Source organism: Notechis scutatus, chromosome 2 (genome assembly GCF_049901735.1).
Source record: "Notechis scutatus isolate UNSWTSFEM ecotype Mainland chromosome 2, rNotScu1.2, whole genome shotgun sequence".
Taxonomy (NCBI): Eukaryota; Metazoa; Chordata; class Lepidosauria; order Squamata; family Elapidae; genus Notechis; species Notechis scutatus.
In genome coordinates, this window is record NC_142010.1 from 241,975,244 (window position 1) to 241,989,513 (window position 14,270).

Genomic DNA, 14,270 nt, shown 5'->3' on the forward strand with positions numbered 1-14,270 from the left:
AGCCTGGCATCTATCCCCGTGCCAATAATAAAGTTGCCCTTCAGAATTATATTAGTCTTCTATTCGTATAGTCATTAGCATCAGCTGGAAGGGACATTTATCTCACAATGACCAGGTGAGATAAAAGGAGTTTGTTCCATCAACATCAGGAGAACCACAAGTTTCCCATTCCTGTTAAGATAACACTGTTATTAACATAAAATTTGTTCTGAAGATATTACTTATAATAGTTAATATTAATTGAATGTCATCATCATGAACATTTTGCTGGTTTGAGTGGAAGTAACCTGTAATGCACAGTTTATTTTTACTATTAAAATATGTACACTGCCCTTCAATTCCAGATTATAACCAAGGCAGCTGCTTAAAGCAGTTAATATTTACATTATATATGCAGTGAAGCAAAATAATTAAAATGCATTAAATTGAAACAATGAACAATGATGTCAGCAGCTTGAATTAAAATTAACCTAAGTAGCAGCATGTTAAAAACTAATACATTAATTTAAATGCCTAAGGCAGTAAAATGCCTTGATCGGTATTGAACCTGAAACAAAGGTTTTTGAAAAGTCAATGAAGATTATATAAAATTGGGAAAGTATCTTAATGACATTCAATTTGAGTTACTTTGGCTGCAGTATTTTGTTTTTTAAATATATTTTTATTTTATTTCTAAAGTTAAAATACAAACTCCAAAAGAAAAAAAAAGGAGTAGTAACAAAACAAAACAAAATTATGCATAAAAACAAAAAAACAAACATACCGTATTTGCCGGCGTATAAGATGACTTTTTTGCCCCGAAAAACATGCCTCCAAGTGGGGGTCGTCTTATGCGCCGGTATATCCACTGCCGGCTTTCGGATGCTTGTTGGACGCAGCGGCGCCTCTGGCTTCCTGGATCCCCTGCGTCGCTTCCGCTTCATCCCGCCGCCTCGCTCCGCCCGAGGCTGCAGCCTTCCTGCTCTTCCCACGGCCCCTGGCACTCCGCCTGCCGCTGCAGCCCGGGGATTTCTGGAGGGCGTTTCCGGTGGTGGTGGGGGTCGTCTTATACGCCGGGTCGTCTTATACGCCGGCAAATACGGTACCTCCTAATTGTATGCTTAAAAGTATATTTCAACAATAATAGCTACAGGTCCACAATTTATGAACTTCTTCAGCTCTATTTACCCAACCAATTTGACTTACCATATTATCTACTATAAAAAGGAACAGTTAACAGGTAAACCCAATAGCAAAGCTAAACTTCAAAGCCCTTTGTTAACAATCTGTTATTGTATTTAACTCGCATGAAGTCGACAAGCAGCTTTAACCTACCATAAAAACACTGCAGTCATTATTTCTGATCCATCCAGGATCAAATACCCTCAATTGATTCTTAATAATAAAACTCTTCCTTAAAATTATTGCTGGGACCTTTCCAAACAGTTGCATCTCATTCCCCAAAGTCATAGATCTCTGTTGTGCAGTATTTTATATTAAGAGAAGTACTGGGATTACTTCAAGGAGAATCAATGTACTATTCCATGGGTGTCATGGGTTTCACCATGTCACATTGCCATCACATGATGTATTGCAACATTTTTTCCCTTCGCGGAGCTGGGTGGGCATAGCCTAAGCGTGATGCATCCAGCCTGCAGGCTGCCAGTTTGACACCCCTGTACTATTTATTCTATAATCCCAGATTCCAGGGCATAGATTACTATAAAGTGGCTTATTTTGTTAATAAAAGAGTAAATGTTACAAATACATTGTAAGCATAATTAGAATCAGTTGTTTTGGATCCTAATTTTTTTCTCGTTTTCATAAAACAGATTCTCTCATATACACACTCACACACAGTTTTCATGTATCACTCTTCATTCCCTAAAATATGTTCTTTGAGATGTTCCAAAATAGAGCTAGTTTGGTCTAGTGGTTAAAATCCAGGATAGAAAATAGGATACTGTGAGTTTTAGTCCAGCCTTAGGCATGAAAGCTGGCTGAGTAACTCTTCCTCTCTCTCAGCCCAACTCAGCCCAACAAGGTGGTTGTTGTGGGGACAATAGGAGGAGGAAGGAGTATTAGGTATGTTCACCACCTTCAGTTATTTGTAAAAAGAATGTGATATAAATATATACATAAATAATCTCCAAATATGATGAGACTAAATAGAAATTGTTCCTCCCTTACATAAAGAATGGAAAAACTTGGAATCAAAGGCCTTGCATTCAGAGCAAAGACAGTATTTATCCCAAGTTAAATTTCTCTTCCTAAAAGTTAAAAACTTGTAAATACATGTGTATGTTTTAAAAGCATTTGTGTTTCTTTTACAGATAGTTTTGGCCACCAACATAGCTGAAACAGGTATCACTATACCTGATGTTGTTTTTGTAATTGACACTGGAAGAACAAAGGAAAACAGGTGAAAGCACTTTTCACTAAAAAGGATCAGCTTTCATTAGAGTTATATTGATTTTTTTGCAATAAATATTTTGATGCATTAGAAGTTTTTTATTTTTATGGTAACTAGATATAATGTAGTACTGTATTTATTCTAGAGTACAACTTTGTCCCTCAAAACAATGTTTTATTAGATTAACTGAATTGAGGAATAAATAAGCAGTATATTCATCAAAAACTTCATCACTTATTTTGTTTCTTAATGCAAACCTTTCTCTGGGCTTTTTTTGTTTTTTCTTTCTTTCCATTTTAGGCAGTTATAGAAACTTGATCTGGCCTACACAGGTGGAATGGGTGGGGGAAATTGGGAACAGCATTTAAGTTCATGCAAAGAGTTAATGGAACCGATAACTGCAATCCTTCTGAACTGGTTCCTTTTTCTGTTTGATTATAGATCCTATCAAAATAAATAGGCATAGCTTTCTGTGGTTGAAACTATTTAGCTATGTTTTCAGAAGTACTCATTTACAGAGAAGAAATTATAAAGTAGTGTTCTGTGTGGAGAGTTATTAAGTTTAGTATTAATAATGTTGTATGTGCTGGACATTTTTTCCAATTTTTTTCCTTAATTTTTTTCCAGGTACCACGAAAGTAGTCAGATGAGTTCATTGGAAGAGACTTTTGTCAGTAAAGCTAGTGCACTACAACGTCAGGGGCGAGCAGGGCGTGTCAGAGATGGATTTTGCTTTCGACTCTATACCCAAGACAGGTAAAATTATTTTAACCATCAAAGTTTTCTATGTTCAAGGCGGAACCAATTGCTAAAACTGTAGCACTTCTGTTATGATACTTTATTTACCTATTAAATTGTCTCACTACAAACATGCAAAGCTTATTAACTATATTATATTTCATTGGAAGATGAATAATCCTTTGGGAGTAACTACAGAACTAAACTAGCTTGTTTTGAGCTGAAGAATCCTTTATTTTCCACATCCACCATCAAAGAAATGGTTGACAACTTAATGCAAATGAATAGTTCCCATTGTAGCTATATATATTTATACGTAATAAGATCCAATGAATCCTGGAATGCAGAAGTTTAAATAACTTCTTTTGCTCTTTGCATTATGACTTTTGCAGATTTGAAAGTTTCCTAGAATATTCTGTTCCAGAAATATTGCGTGTTCCCTTGGAAGAACTGTGTCTTCACATCATGGTATGATATCTCAGCTTTAAATATTCATTGTTTTGATTTATCAGGAAACCTTGAGAATCTGGCTAAGTGTATTGCAATTGTTTACCTTTCTAAACAAAAAAATTATTGCATGAAGTTGTAATCTCTTGGCAAGACTATAGGAAAGTTTAGTCATATCTTAAATGCCCACATGATGTATAGAAATAAGGAAGAAGGAATAGATAATTATCTAATCTCATATTTACCATTCCCATTTGAAAAAAATATACTTTGAATAGTGTGTTTTCATCAATGAAAAATAAACCAGTATTTACTAAAGTATTATGGCTTTTGTATAATGCACATATATGTCACATGCAAGCATGAAATCCTGGCATAAATCTAAAGGTGCTAGATATGGATGCTGGTTTTAGAAACAGAGGTATATGAGAAATGACTACGAATATTGCAAATTAGCTTTTATCTTAACAAAACTATTAAGTTTTGTTAATTAAGTTAAGTTTTGTTTATGATCTGAACAAAACTGTTCACATAGTTCCAAGATAGGACAAAGAGAGGCTATGGTTACTGTAGTTCAATCATATGAGTCCAGGATGTATAGCTGACTGAAGGAAGATAACAAATAGACCTCTTCCTATATCAAAATGCATGGAACCTATACGCTAACTAAGTTATTTTAAAACCCAAGATAGAAAATCCCATTGTACTATATAGTACATATGTTATGGTAGTAAACATGAAAATAAATAAATTAGAAATAGCTAGAATGCTGCTTAAATGTGGGAATGAATGAGAGTTATGTATCTTTTCAGGCTCATTCTATTTTTATTTTTTGTCTGCTTTATCTGTAGAAATGTAATCTTGGTTCTCCTGAAGAATTCCTCTCTAAGGCATTAGACCCACCTCAGCCTCAAATTGTTGCCAAAGCCATGTATCTTCTGAGGAAAATTGGGGCTTGTGAATTAAGTGAACCTAAGCTGACTCCTCTAGGCCAACATCTTGCAGCCTTGCCAGTCAATGTAAAGATTGGTAAAATGCTTATATTTGGTGCTATTTTTGGCTGCTTGGATCCAGTGGTAAGTTGATGACTAACAATGGGCAACCCATTACTAGCCAATGCAGGCTCAGTGCTCATTAAATAAATGTTAATCTGAGAACCTATTCTATACAGACTAGAAGGTTATATACTGTTTATGGAATGTAAAATACCATTTCAGCTGATTCAGTGCAAAACTAATGCTTGTTGTTTCTTCTGGATTTTTTGAAATCTAGTGTCCTTTGAAGAACAAAATGTTGGCCTGTTTCCAAATCATTCGTAAATGTCTGGTCTCTGTATTATTTTCATAAAGAACTTTCCATGTTTGCTTCAAGATTTTAGATTCTGATAGTCCTCACCAAAAATTTGGCAAATTTGCGGCATTGTGCCTTTTACATCCTCTTAAGGTGTTTGTAGCATCTAAAATAAAATGTCAAAATAGCATGAAATATCATATGTGAGTGCTAAAATCTCACAAGGTTGTATAGGAATTGCAAATCTCCAAAAAAAATTTTTCATGATAGCATCAAAAAATGTTGCTAACCCTTTCCCAGAGTCCAGCATCTTACCAGTGGTTCTTGGGTAACAACCCTAATTAGAACTAGAAACTTCGCCATTGTTTGAAGTAGTCACTAAGTGGGAAATGTGACCATGACTATGCTTTCTGACTGGAAAGAGATAAAACAACTCAATTTCACAACTTGGGCTTTTCTTTGCCTCCTAATCCCCACCCTTTTGAATGGTCAAGTGCCTTATACACATTGGAAGCAGGCACTTGAGTAATCCACGGATGCACAGGTTGTTCAAGTGAAATGTCTTTCACTCCAAACTCTGCTTTGCAAGAGGTGGATAGAAAAAAAACATTATTTCTGTCACCTCTCTTTTCTGTCATCTCTCTTTGCCTGACCTTTTCTGCTACTGGCAAGATCACATTGCTCTTGATGTGCAGAAGAGTAAATAGCGTACTGTCTCTTGAAATGTATTTCTCTTCAACCTCTTTGCTCGGTGGGGCAGGATAGTCAGGCAAAGGACAGATTGCCTAAAGAAATTGATTGCTTTTTTGTCCCTTCCCCCCCGCTAAGAGAAGAGAGATTGGAGAGAAAGGGGTCTCAGGAGAAAAAGCTACCATTCTACACATCAAGAGCAAGGAATCAAGCTCTTTGCATAGCATGTTTGTGGTTCCCAGTCCTGGGCTACTTATATAATTGCATTGCTTTTGATGTGTAAACAGTTTACTTTCTTGCAATCCCAGTCTCTAATTTCTCTGCTTAGCGAAGTAGGGAACGAAAAAGAACCAGGTCAGGCACAGGACATTACATACTGACTGTAATGACAATCACATGATTTAGGTATGCTGCAAAAATAATAAATCAGCTGTAAAATTATTTTTTTCAGCTCCATTGGTTGGTAAGTGAGCACTATCTCAATATGTGTTCATACGATACAGTCCTATACTAGAGACCTTATTCATTATTCTAAAAAACATTTCAATAAAAAAATCAGGAGTAAAAATATAAATGTTGCTGTATATTGTCATATTTTGTAGGCTACTCTTGCAGCTGTAATGACCGAAAAGTCTCCATTTACTACCCCAATTGGAAGAAAAGATGAAGCAGATCTGGCAAAATCTTTTTTGGCATTGGCCAGTTCAGACCATTTGACAATTTACAAGGCATATCTGGGGTAAATTGAAATGGCTTTTCTTAGGATATGTTTTGTTATTTATCTCTTTATTGCCACTATAACTTAATTCATCTGTTCTTCCATTACTTTCTTCCTTTACAACTATGCTACACATTCCAAACTGGGAAAGAATTTTGTTATGTACTCTTTCTGTACTCACTCTCCTTCCTCTGGTTATTTAATAACTTGTCCTCTGAGATGAGTTTGAATCATGATGACTTGAAAGGCACATATGGGAAGTTTATTTCAGCAGTCCCAATCTTTATGGTTTGCCTGCCCAGCTGGGGAAAGGAGAGGGGAACTGGCCAGGTGAGTGGTGGGCCGGCGCACACACACACACAGCTTGACTTGCATGGCTTGTAGTCCGGTGCGCACGCAGTTCACAGCTCTTTTGTCCAAGTATAACTAAATCAAATTCTATTTAGATTATTTAAAATAGCAGATTGGCTTAAGGTTACATTCTGACAATGAACCTGTATAATCTTAATAAAAAATATAGAATAGCACATATATATATGGATATATAGATATAGATATAGATATAGATATAGATATATATGCAGGTCTTGGTGTGTTCGGGTCTTTTCCCATGTAAGATTGAGAGTATCTTGGCAACGTTTCGACGAGGTCCCACTCGCCATCTTCAGGCTGGTGCTTTCGGCTTCGTGCTTGTGCACCAGCCTGAAGATGGCGAGTGGGACCTCGTTGAAACATTGCCAAGATACTATCAATCTTACACGGGAAAAGACCCAAACACGCCAAGACCTGCATACCTGTACCCGTGAAAATCTACTAAATAAATAAATGTGTGTGTGTGTGTGTGTGTGTGTGTGTGTATTTAAGTTTTCACGGGTACTTACATGTATTGGTATTCAGCTTTGTTCGGGTATTTTCCCACGTCATTATAGTTGTGCTTTTAAAGTTGTAGCAATATTTCGGCAGAATCTCATCTGCCATCATCAGGCTTCTGTATTGTGTTTGTCTGTGAGTCAGACTTTCACAGCCATTTCAGTTTTAAATTTGGGGCTAGCCTACTGCTGTGCCAAAATGGTTTTTTCTTCATCCTGATTGGTTGGGAGTCTTAGTCTGTGTTTATTGGTCTTGGAGTTTGCTGTGTTCTGCTTTATTGGTCCAAGACCAATAAACACAGACCAAGACTGATTAAAAAGACAGACACATGATTAAAAAGAACCCAGTACACAAGCCTGAGGATGGCAGATGAGATTCTGCTGAAAAGTCGCTATAATAAAAGCACAAATATTAAGACGTGGGAAAATACCAAAAAACCTAAATACCATACATATAAATACCCGCGAAAACATAGGAAAACAAATTATATATATATATATATATATATATATATATATATATATATATATATATATATATATATATATATATATATATATATATATATATAATGTATATGTTGTCCATGCATCCTTAATAGTGATGACTTATTACATTAACATAAAAGGAAGCTTTTCTTTTATCCAGCTGGAAGAAAGCCCGCTCTGAAGGAGGTTATCGTGCTGAAATGACTTACTGTAGGAGCAATTTTCTGAACAGAACTTCACTACTAACACTTGAGGTACTATAATCCTTTTAATCTTTTCTTCCTAATCTGCAAAAATCTCCAATAATGAAGAATGTTAATAACAATAACAGAGTTGGAAGGGACCTTGGAGGTCATTTAATCCAACCCCCTCCTCAAGCAGGAAACTATACTATTTCAGACAAGTGGCTGTCCAATCTCTTCTTAAAAACCTCCAGTGTTGGAGCACCCACAATTTCTGGAGGCAAGTTGTTCCACTGATTAACTGTGCTAACTCTCAGGAAATCTCTTGTGTGGTTTGTATTTTAGCCTGTTTATAACATTTGAAAATTAAATACCAAATAGGTGGGATGGAGATACCGAAATGAATCATGATAGATGATATCTGCACTAACGATTTTTGTGGGCCCTATTAGAAGCAACAAGCAGATTATAAATGTATATGTAGTTACAGTGTGCTAAAGTGCAAGTGTATTAATAAAACACAATCATATAAATCTATTTTAGGATGTAAAACAGGAACTTATCAGAGTGGTTCAGACAGCAGGGTTTGCTGCACCCTCATCTCGTCACGAAGGAATACACACCTTGTCACTACAAGAAATGGTTCTCCTTAAAGCTGTGCTAACTGCAGGGCTGTATGACAATGTGGGGAAGATAATGTACACCAAGTCTGTGGATGTTACAGAGAAATTAGCATGCATGGTAGAGACTGCTCAGGGTAAAGCACAGGTGCACCCTTCTTCTGTAAACCGGGATCTGCAGACCTACGGATGGCTGCTATATCAAGAGAAGGTAAGTTAAATTAGACTTTATGCACATGGTTGAGGTGGGTATGCTTTATGGCTCTAAGTATGTTTGGCTTACTATTACATAATTTATGTTCTACACTTCTATTACAAGGTTTCTGTGTTTATTAAGGGGACTGAAGGATAGAAGACTTTTATGTATGTGTTTTGGGGAACCTTTATTTAAAGATGGATCATGATAAGATTTAGATGCTGCACTAAGTAGATCCTTTCCCAAGAATTACAGAGACTTAGATTGCTATCTTTTAGGGGTTCTGCTAGACGATTTTCATCAATGGAGGCTCATTCATTATTGAAGTTAGCAAAGCCTTTCTCAGCTTGTGCAGTTGATTGGCAGATTCTAGCCATTTGGTATGAAAGTAGCCTGATCAGTACAGTGCTTGCTACAAGACTGAATTATCATGAAGTGCTTTATGTGCAGATGCCTTTTTGCATGCTATTTTTGTGTAAAAAGTTTATTTTGTTATTAAACTGATATATAGTGCCACAGTTTCATTAGTATCAATGCTACTTATTTAAAGCTTGCAAAACATTTAGGCTATGCACGTATGTCCTTTAAAATTACTTTTATTCTTGTACACACAATATTTTTATAAGGAATTGAATATAATGTTTTTATAATCATATTTTCAAATAGGTATAAAAATAAATTCCCTGGGTAGAAAAATAATTGCTGCATGAAAAACAGCAATTTGATAAACCAAATTAATTGTATTTGCCTTTTCCATTCAGATTAGATATGCCAGGGTGTTCTTGAAAGAGACAACCTTGATTTCCCCCTTTCCAATATTACTTTTTGGTGGAGACATAGAAATATTGCATCGTGAACGCCTTTTATCAGTTGATGGCTGGATCCATTTTCAGGTATATCTTACATTATGTGTGAGTTAGGAAGCATTCTGCTAGACCACTGAACTGTGTTTTCATTTGGTGTGCAAAGTCCATAAACAGATACACTTTGATACAAAGCGGATTACAAAGAAAATGGACTTGTCATATTTATTGATACGTGTTCTCAAGCTTCCTAGGCTTCTGCTCAGATTCTATAAAGAAAAAAGAGCACAAATAATGTTTTGGTCGCTGGCTTGACTGTTTTCTTCATTCAGTGTGAGACATTGCAGTTTCCTGTGTCGTCTAACTCTTGGAACTATAACTTTAAGTACCTCCTGTTGAAATATTGCTAATTAGTTCATACTGACCTGAATTGGGTGTTACTGGAAACACATTTAACAAGGAATAACTGTATTGGTTATAAAATAGAGTAAGTTCTAACACTGGAATTCTTGACTCCTGCCTAATATTGCAAACCCTAATTTCAAGCAGCAGCATTATATCTCTCCAGCCAATGTATTCCAAAATTTGTCTCAATGTCATAAACATTAAAATTGTTTTAATTTTAATAATTATTAATAAAATAAGCAATTCCACATTACTATTTTCACAGGCCCCTGTAAAAATTGCAGTAATTTTCAAGCAACTGAGAGCGCTCATTGAGTCTGTTTTAAAGCAAAAACTTGAAAACCCTAAAATGTCCCTTGAAGGTAATTTTATTGTTTCTATGTTGCCATGAAAAATTTGAATAAACATATACGTTTGATATGTGGGAAAACTGTCTGCATTCTTGCTGAAAAGTATTCATATGGCAGATGCTTCATTTCCTACAAAACACATAAGTTACCTGTAGGAAAGGTATAGCTAACTACCAGATGCAATCATTACTTTTCACTAGAAAGATCGTCAGTGAATCACATCATTGCATTTAATGGGCAAGGCTAGCAAAAGATTTCTAATTTTAGTCAACTTTGGGAGGAGAAGTTAAGTTCTTCAGTGCTTGGAAACTGCATACAAAAATTCAGTGGTAAATTCAGCAGGAGCAAGTCTTAAACAAATAACTATTTCCATATAATGATGTTCACTGATTATGAAACTACAAGGGGAAAAAACTCTTGAGCCTATGGTTCGTATCTTTAATTAAACTATGTGAAACAGCTTTAACTATGCCAGCACTGCTAACCTTTTCTTATTTATAATTTCTGGGCTTCTAATGCTACGTGCCTCTTTTGCCAGGTACATTGCATCTGGCCATTTGACAATACATCCATAATAATTTTGAGTGGTGAGAAGAATTAAGTTTATTATTTCTTACTTAACAATGTTCTTTTTTTCTAGATGACAAAATCTTGAACATCATCAAAGAACTGATAAAAACAGAAAACACTATCTGATAATTCAGAGCCACAGAAATTGGAACAAGAAAAATATGACTGAAGAATGTTTAAAAAAAAACAATGCAATCAACATTAGGACATTCTACTTTCTACATGAACTTTCTACATATATTCTGTCATTCTGCAAGAAATAGGAATACCTTGTAAAACAGATAATAAAAACTCGAGAAGTAGGTATTCAAATTTTAAAAAATGGCAACAATGAAGATGGTTTTGGTGTAAAAATTGGATATTTTTTTGACATCTTGATTATGCTTTCAGTTGTAAGATTTGAATCTACTGCATAGATTTCTGTTCTCTTAAAGAAAGTGCAATTGAGGAACCAGAATCTTTATTTGCCAAAATGCATGAATAGATTAGATAATTATTAAGCAAAAATTTATCTGTGTCATTTTAAGAAATTATTTATTTTCATTCATTTCCCAAATGATTACTTGCAAAAGACATAGAACAGGTTGGTAGTTCCTGAAGATATGTGCTTTGGTGTTTCTAAACGTTTGGTGTACAAATATTTGCTTGAAGTCCCAGACTGTTTTTAGAATGCATGGTCCTATAGATTGAGATTCTCTGTCTGAATTCAGTATTATGAAACTGTAGGAGAAATATTTAATCTTTTTTTAAAAACAACATACCACCTCAAATATTTAGAAACCTTTTTCCTTCATATAAAGAAACTATACAGAAGAAAAAATATGCATACTACCTTTTATATGCCTTTTTATAAGCGTAAACTTAATAGGAATTTCAACTTGATTCATACTCAAAGCACATGTTTGCTTTTCTCTATCATATATGCTACTCTCTTTTCACTCTAAAATTTGCAATACCTCTATTATCAGGCAAAAAGTTTAAAACTAAAACAGGTGAATAAGTATCTTGCACTCAGGTGAGTTTCTACAAATTATTGTCCAAAACAAAGAACCTAAGAATGTGCAAGCATACCACACTGTGTTCCACCAACCATAATTGGTATATCAAATTTGATGTATTAAAAATACTGTGTGTCCTATAAACCTAAACGTATCAAGTGATGAAATACTCAAGCTAGATAAGAAATGTAAAGTCATGTACTTCAATACAAGTACAATTTTAATATTAAAAATAAAAATCATTCCTGTTTAGATATGATCCTTAATCAATTGTGATGTCAGATTGGGATATTACTTTTTTCTTAGTATTTAAGATTGGGGACGCTAAGAGGTGGCAGGGGGGCGTTCAAGGCGCCAGCCCTGCAGGTTCTCCCATTGACTGTAGTAATGCTCCAGAACCAGTGCCTCGAATGCGGCAGCACATTGGGAAAAGCCGCTGCCACTGCTTTCCCAACGTGCCGCCGCTGTTGCATTCTTCTGTCCGTCCATCCATCCAAAAGGTCTGTCTGTTTGCCTTCCTGCCTACCTACCTGCCTGTCTGTCTGTCTGTCTCTCTCCATCCATCCATCCATCCATGTTCGAAGCGCCGGCCCCGCAGGCACATCGGGAAAATAGAGCAAAGACAGTCTGAGAGGGAGGGAGGGAAGGAAGGAGGGAGGGAGGGAGAGAGAAAGAGAGACCTGATGCATCAGATTGAATGAGGCCTAGTTTAGACTGAGGCCCTTTTCCACATTGAAACATCTTTGCCAGCACACTGAAACCTCTTTGGCTTCTATTAAAGGTTTTGTAGACGAAACGGTCAAGACTATCAGGAAGCTCTCGCATTTTGTTGAGGCTTTAAACAGGATCCATTGGACCAGATCTCCACCCTAAAAATTACTTTTCCCCAATGTATTACAGTTCCAATTCTGAAGAAGGCAAAACCAAAATGTACTGGTAAATTACAAGGAGAACACACACAAACACACACACACCCTTCTAACCCTGCTGGAGCAGGTGATTGGACTAGAATAGATATCTCATTATCTTTCTCCTCCCTCCCTCCTCCTTTATTTCTTTTTCTTTCTGTCCCTTCCTTTCACCCCCCCCCCTTTCTTTGTCCCTTTTTCTTTCTTTCCCTTTTCTCTTTCTTTTCTCTCTCTCCCTTTCTCAGGCTCATCCCTTTGGATCAGGGTTCGCCAAACTTTTGGACCTCAGGGACCACCAAACTCATAATTTTAAATCACAAAGACCACTAATATGAATTTTGACTGACGGTGGCTTTCTGGCATTGGTGGGAGAGAGAGGGAGAGAGAGATCTGATCCAACCTCTCTCTCTCCCTCTCTCACACACAGAGGCAGGGGTGGGATTTAGACCCCTGATCTAAAGCTGTCAAAACTCCAAAAACTGGTCAAGTAGCTCTGGGGAGGCCAGTCATAAATTAGAACACTTGCTAACAACTGGTCATTAAGTGAGGACCACTTGTATTTGGTTTGCCAGTCACCTGGCCACACCCACAGTCATGACCAGCAAGCCACGCCCACCCAATCATGTGACCAGCAAACCACATCCTCAAATTATGCCACAACCACAGAAATTTGAATCCCACCCCTGGGTGGGGGGCACTGAGGATGAGTTTGTAGCACCAAGGGGGCACTGGACCGAAAAAGTTTGGGAACTACTGATTTACATGGAGAGAAGCATAGGCTACCTCAAGGTTCTGTATTGGGGCCAGTGTTCTCCAACATCTTCATAAATTAACTAGATATATGGTTATTGTTGGGTGGGCTTCAAAAATGTTAGGGTTCTCTGCCTGGTTGCTGGATGGGTGTGGGCATGGTGGGCACGGCCTAGTCGGCCTCCTGCACCATGGCAGAGGGGCATTTTTGCCCTCAGCTCCGGAGGCACTCTGGAAGCTGGCAACAGACCCATTTCCGGCCTTCCCAAACTTCCGGGAGACCCATTTTTTGCCCTCCCTGAGCTTCCGCGCACATCTTGCACTTACCTGCATCCAAAGTGGCCCGTGTGGGGACTCCTGGGAGGGGTGGAGTGGGCAGGGCCAGCCAGGAGTGGGATTTGGGGGTTCTCTGAACTGTGCAGAATCTTAGCTACAGGATCTCCCAAACCCCTGCAAACCCCCAGCAGCCCACTCCTGATTATTGTCCTTTCTATATCAAACAAGTAAATATTGCCATCTCTGCTAATTTTATTTATGTAATTAATTTACATGCTGCCCATACTGTTATCCAAAGCAACTCTAGACAGCTTTATTATAATTTTCACCAGCCTTTCCTCCATTGTGGTAATCTTTTCATTTTTGTCTATATAATAGTTTTGCAGCAATTATCATACCTCCCATTATTCTTTTCTAATTGTCCATGCATTAGTCACAGAAGAAAAGTTGTGGTTTCAATTGAGTATTAATTTTTAAAATTCTTTGTATCACTGTATTTGAACCCAAAATTTTCTGGCTTTTTTTACAAGTGTAACACAGATCTGAAGTTCTTAATACATTATAAATAATTTTTATGGA

General features: G+C 36.8%; 1 protein-coding gene across 2 annotated transcripts in view; it reads left to right on the forward strand.

Annotated features, from left to right (window-relative positions):
- DHX29 (DExH-box helicase 29) overlaps positions 1-12,009 on the forward strand; it is a 29,943-nt gene extending 17,934 nt beyond the window's left edge. For both annotated transcript variants that reach the window (XM_026670483.2, XM_087958425.1), the window contains exons 18-27: positions 2,313-2,401; positions 3,020-3,148; positions 3,523-3,598; positions 4,429-4,653; positions 6,160-6,296; positions 7,794-7,887; positions 8,359-8,646; positions 9,393-9,524; positions 10,105-10,201; positions 10,830-12,009. In XM_026670483.2, the coding sequence (XP_026526268.2) occupies positions 2,313-2,401; positions 3,020-3,148; positions 3,523-3,598; positions 4,429-4,653; positions 6,160-6,296; positions 7,794-7,887; positions 8,359-8,646; positions 9,393-9,524; positions 10,105-10,201; positions 10,830-10,885 (1,323 nt within the window). In that variant the 3' untranslated portion in view covers positions 10,886-12,009. The remainder of the gene's footprint in view (positions 1-2,312; positions 2,402-3,019; positions 3,149-3,522; positions 3,599-4,428; positions 4,654-6,159; positions 6,297-7,793; positions 7,888-8,358; positions 8,647-9,392; positions 9,525-10,104; positions 10,202-10,829) is intronic.
- Positions 12,010-14,270: the final 2,261 nt, after the last annotated feature.